At 37.1% G+C, this 6,004-nt stretch overlaps 1 protein-coding gene across 1 annotated transcript; it reads left to right on the top strand.

Annotated features, from left to right (window-relative positions):
• The first annotated feature begins 3,186 nt into the window (after positions 1-3,186).
• LOC120046565 (progonadoliberin-3) lies at positions 3,187-4,249 on the top strand. The gene is made up of 3 exons (XM_038991909.1): positions 3,187-3,324; positions 3,828-3,908; positions 4,220-4,249. Exons 1-3 carry the CDS (start codon positions 3,187-3,189, stop codon positions 4,247-4,249), a joined length of 249 nt encoding a protein of 82 aa, XP_038847837.1.
• Positions 4,250-6,004: the final 1,755 nt, after the last annotated feature.

Genomic DNA, 6,004 nt, shown 5'->3' with positions numbered 1-6,004 from the left:
CAATATCTGCTACATTTACCCATGTATTTTTCCACCAGGCATATACCATTTTGTTAGATCGCTCTTTTTACGCTTTGCACTTAAACACAGTACTTAAACTTATTGTACCATATTGTAATATATTTGTTTGTGTCTCTGTCTGTTTTTTTGTTTGCTCGTTCAAAACAGCCCAAAAGGAAATTGAATATTATGTCTATTTAGTCATGGACTTTTCAACTAGCTTTGTGTCCTCAGTATTTGGATGTCAAACGTTTTGAATTGAAAACCTAAGACCGTTCGATCAAAAACGGGAATGAAGGGTTTATTATGTTAACATTATGTATATACACTGAGTGTATAAAACATTAAGGACAGCTTCCTGATATTGAGTTGCACCTGGTCAATCTATGTCATGGAAAGAGCAGGTGTCCTTAATGTTTTGTACACTCAGTGTATATTAATTAACTTATGCATATAATCTGTATCTATTTATATAATGTAGAATTTAATGTACATTTTGATTATGTTAAAAGCATTACCACGACATTGCCTTTCGTTGCCTGTGGTCTGTACCATAGCCATGGCACATACTGTGGAAGTCCACAGATTTGACAAAAAAACTGCTGTTGTAAAGATACACAACCTGCCATAAGAGTTTGTCATTGTGTTACTGACCTTACAAGTGACTTAAAGTGCCATTTAATATTTGCTGTGTATGATGTTTTTTTTATATCAACAGTATAGTTTTTTTTCTTTATTTGTGTTATTTTCTACATTGTAGAATAATAGTGAAGACATCAAAACTATGAATTAACACATATGGAATCATGTAGTAACCAAAAAAAGTGTTAATCAAATCAAAATATATTTGAGATTCTACAATCACCCTTTGCCTTGATGACAGCTTTGCACACTCTTGGAAATCTCAAATCTCAAATATATTTTGATTGGTTTATTTAACACTTTTTTGGTTACTACATGATTCCACATGTGTTATTTCATAGTTTTGATGTCTTCACTATTATTCTACAATGTAGAAAATAGTACAAATAAAGAAACACCTTGGAATGAGTAGGTGTCTCCAAACTTTTGACTGGTACTGTGCATACAGTTGTAATAACTTTTTAAAGGTAGAATATATAGCATTTGTATGCTTATCAAAATAACTACAGTATATTGGACCTAACATTTCAGCGTTTGCATGAAGCAGTGCCATACAAAGATTGGAAAACCTTTCTGATCAAGAAACAATTGTCAACAAGTGACTTCAACTTCAAGTAGACATAGCTAAGCCAGCAGACTGTTTTTATGTTTTTCAAGACTAAATTAAGAAGTTAGATTTCAACAAAATATACATTTTACTATTTCCATATAGTTAATAAAACAGCCTTCATCTCTGTAATAAACATGATTGGTGTTAAGGGAAATTATTATAATACCAATATACCAAAAATATATGATTTATTCTGTTTATAGAGTTCTCAACTTGAAAAGTATAATTTAGAAACAGGCATCAATTTCCTCTTGATAAGGAGTGTTCAGTCATAGTGCCCTCATATCAATCACTAATTAACTTGATTATTATTATCATTTAGCAGACACTCTTATCCAGAGCAACTTACAGGAGCAATTATGGTGAAGTGTGTTGCTCAAGGGCACTTCGACAGTTTTGTCACCTCAGGGATTTCGAACCAGTGATTTTTCAGTTACTAGCCCAACCGCTAGGGAACACGTTAGGCTACCTGCCACCTGGTTATTGACAATAGCAAATTTCAGGAAGCTAGTTTCTGGAATTTCAATGTACTGTCATTTACTGTGAAATATATACACAGTATATGATCATAAATGTAATATAACACAAATTTGAATTACTTGGTTACCTGGTTATTAAGTGTTGTTAGGCTATCCTTTTCATACCAAAGGTACATTTATGCATTCATAACCTCTAAGGAGTGGTTATCTGTAGCTCTGTTGGTAGAGGATGGCACTTGCAACGCCAGTATAGTAGTGGGTTCGATTCTCAGGACCACCTGTATGTACTAATAAGTGTAAGCTAAATGGCAAACTGTATTAGGTAAAGATATAAGGATTGTGTCTTCATTTAGAATCAGTCTTATGTACTGAGTATGAAATTAAGGCTAGTGGTTGCTGTAGTGCACAAACATCTTGTTCCTGTACAGTCTCTTGTAAAAAAAAAAAATTACCATTTTTTATTTTACCTTCATTTAACTAGGCAAGTCAGTTGAGAACAAATTCTTATATTCAATGACGGCCTAGGAACAGTGGGTTAACTGCCTTGTTCAGGGGCAGAACGACAGATTTTTACCTTGTTAGCTCAGGGATTTGATCTGGCAACCTTTCGGTTATAAGTCCAACGCTCTAACCACTAGGCCACCTGCCACCCCAATCATAAGTCTGTATAAAGTTTTAAATGTTTTATTCTGAGTGCAATAAATGCAATAAAAATAAACTAATTTGCCATTCATTTCTGAATATTTGTTAAAGATACAAAACATGTGTATCAAACAGTAGAGGCTGGTGGGTGGAGCTATAGGTGGACGAGCTCATTGTAATGGTTGAAATGGAACCAATGGAACGGTATCAAACATATGGAAACCACATGTTTGACTCCGTTCCTTTTATTCCATTCCAGCCATTACAATGAGCCTGTCCTATAGCTCCTCCGACCAGCTGCCACTTGTATCAAAGTAACTTTTTTATTGAGACAAATATATTATTTATTTTACAAACATTACATATTTATAATATCTACACTGACGTCACCTCTTAACACATTACGAATGTGTTTGTTTCCATCAAATTCAGATTGAAGCTTATGCACTAAGCAGGTCCCATTGGTGACGTTTAGTGTCCATTAGGCACTTAGTGTGTCACACCTGGGGAGAAGGGATTATAATCCTAATGACACAGACTGTTCCATTTCTAACGACCCTTATAAAAAGGACCCATGATTATTCCCACCACACTGTAAGAAGGAATAGACAGAACGGAGACAGTATGTGATTCATTCATATGCTTTCAAGTACATTTAAAATTGTTAACTGATTTATGTGTTGATAATATCTACTAAGTGCATGTTCCATAGGTAATCATTACAAGACAATCCCAAACTATATTTGAGTTACGATAAAATATTTTGGACTATCAAATGTAGCTTGTATTTTACTGGCTTTTTTTCCAGCTTCCATGGATCTTAGCAGCAAAACGGTTGTGCAGGTGGTGATGTTGGCGTTGATAGCTCAGGTCACTTTATCTCAGCATTGGTCATATGGGTGGCTACCTGGAGGAAAGAGAAGTGTTGCAGAGCTGGAGGCCACCATCAGGGCAAGTACTATTTACCCTATGTTTACCTGTATGTAAGTAACTATGTCTATCTGAACATACATGTAATTGTCCTTTAAGTAAATCTACTGTGCCTTGAAAACCTGTGAACATGTATATATACACTCATGGGTCAGTTCCCCGTTCACGAAAATGTATCGCTCCTACAGAAGGTTAGTCACGTGGCCTTGACTTGCTAGTCACGTGGCCGTGGTTTGCTATATAAAGCAGGCAGACAAGCAACAAGGTATTCAGTTACTGTTCGATTGAACGTCAGAATGGGCAAAACGAGTTACCAAATCGACTTTGAGCATGGTATGATTGTCGTGCCAGGCGTGCCAGATCCAGTATCTCAGAAATGGCTGTCATTTTTGGAGTGGGATATTTGTTCAAGAAGCAGTCTTTTCAAGAGTACATAGGCAAAGTTTATGAAGCTCTTTGAGGGTGTTGCATATCGAGTATATGGGTAATAACATTACACATTCCTCTTACAAATTGCTATCAAGATGATGGACACAGGTGGTGCAATGGCTCTTCCTGAGGAGACAGGTGCCCATGTCCCAGAGAGACTGAGAGCATATGATGTAGTAAGTATTCATATTCATATTTTAAGGTTAGATAATGTATTCATTGTATTTCTAATGGTAAATTCCTTGTTTCGTCTAAAGATATTGAATTGATGTCTCCTTGTAATATGTTGTAAAAAGATATGCCAAAGTATCTGAAAGAAATGTTAAGATGAGAGTATTGGCTGACAAACGGAAAGCTTTCCTGAAGTGGAACTTATAAATGTATGGAGACAATGTTGCTCATTTCTGATATATCATTGTAATATACTGTAGATACAGTATTATACAACATAAAGTAGACTTCTGACGTTGACACTTTGTTTCCCTAGATGTCGAAGAAACGGATGCCACATAAATAAAGAACTGTGAGACAATTCTTCACAAAAAGCAAGAAGACAACGATGATGGAGCATTCAAGAACAGATGTGTCCATTTCCAACTAAGATCACATTTAGATTGATGTAATTTACTTGAAGTATGAAACACTAACCTCCTGTAAAATTGTAATAAAGACTGATTGAAAGATATGTCTCTTTGTATGTCTTTACAATACAGTTTCTGCAGTGTCCTATCCAATTTTGGATTCATCAATTAGTGACCCATCATAAGATTGAGGTGGAGTTGACAAACCATGAATTGATTATTATCATATATTTGTTTTCCATGACCGACAAGCATGATCAACTTGTAATTCAACAACCTTAGCATGACAACAGCTGGTGATTAAGTAAATGTATTAAAATTCAATGGTGTCATTAGATTTGAAACAGTGGTCTATGTCCCTTTTATAACTAGATCGCATTGCTTGTCAGTCATTTATAATTTCATCCATAAAAATCACTAGACCAATTGCATTTTGAAACAGGACATTTATTTTACCTCAAATGTATGTGAGTATGTCCCCTGTTGAATAATTGCATTTTGTTTAGTTAAAAAGAATTCTGAAATGTCAAGAGGGTTGACATTTTTTGAATAGTTTTGCCAGGATCATAGACATTACTAAAAGACTGTATAAAACTTTAATGTCGTTCAATAAATTGCTGTTTGTTATACACATTTTCATTTCATATCAGGCAAGGAAATGAATCTGCAGGGGGCATTTGTTTGAAATAGAAAAGCGAGCTGAGATAAGGGGGGACTTTACCTAGCAGGGTCTTGTAGATGACCTGGAGCCAGTGGGTTTGGTGACGAGTATGAAGCGAGGGCCAGCCAACGAGAGCGTACATGTCGCAGTGGTGGGTAGTATATGGGGCTTTGATGACAAAACGGATGGCACTGTGATAGACTGCATCCAATTTATTGAGTAGGGTATTGGAGGCTATTTTGTAAATGACATCGCCGAAGTCGAGGATCGGTAGGATTGTCAGTTTTACGAGGGTATGTTTGGCAGCATGAGTGAAGGATGCTTTGTTGCGAAATAGGAAGCCAATTCTAGATTTAACTTTGGATTGGAGATGTTTGATGTGAGTCTGGAAGGAGAGTTTACAGTCTAACCAGACACCTAGGTATTTGTAGTTGTCCACATATTCTAAGTCAGAACCGTCCAGAGTAGTGATGCTGGACGGGCGGGCAGTTGCAGGCAGCGATCGGGTGAATAGCATGCATTTAGTTTTACTAGCATTTAAAAGCAGTTGGAGGCCACAGAAGGAGTGTTGTATGTCATGAAGCTCGTTTGGTGGGTTGTTAACACAGTGTCCAAAGAAGGGCCAGAAGTATACAGAATGGTGTCGTCTGCGTAGAGGTGGATCAGAGACTCACCAGCAGCAAGAGCGACATCATTGATGTATACAGAGAAGAGAGTCGGCCCAAGAATTGAACCCTGTGGCACCCCCATAGAGACTGCCAGAGGCCCGGAAAACAGGCCCTCTGATTTGACACACTTAACTCTATCAGAGAAGTAGTTGATGAACCAGGCAAGGCAATCATTTGAGAAACCAAAGCTATTGAGTCTGCCGATGAGGATGTGGGGATTGACAGAGTCGAAAGCCTTGGCCAGGTCAATGAATACGGCTGCACAGTATTGTTTCTTATCGATGGCGGTTAAGATATCGTTTAGGACCTTGAGCGTGGCCGAGGTGCACCCATGACCAGCTCTGAAACCAGATTGCATAGCG

Source organism: Salvelinus namaycush, chromosome 4 (genome assembly GCF_016432855.1).
Source record: "Salvelinus namaycush isolate Seneca chromosome 4, SaNama_1.0, whole genome shotgun sequence".
Taxonomy (NCBI): Eukaryota; Metazoa; Chordata; class Actinopteri; order Salmoniformes; family Salmonidae; genus Salvelinus; species Salvelinus namaycush.
The sequence above is the reverse complement of the archived record's forward strand: the minus strand, read 5'-3'. Positions and strand labels throughout refer to the sequence as shown.

Coding starts and splice junctions, on each gene's coding strand:
- LOC120046565 (XM_038991909.1), top strand. CDS start 3,187: ATGGATCTTAGCAGCAAAACGGTTGTGCAGGTGGTGATGTTGGCGTTG. Junction 3,325..3,827: donor AGCTGGAGGCCACCATCAGG/GCAAGTACTATT, acceptor ATTGCTATCAAG/ATGATGGACACAGGTGGTGC. Junction 3,909..4,219: donor GACTGAGAGCATATGATGTA/GTAAGTATTCAT, acceptor TTGTTTCCCTAG/ATGTCGAAGAAACGGATGCC.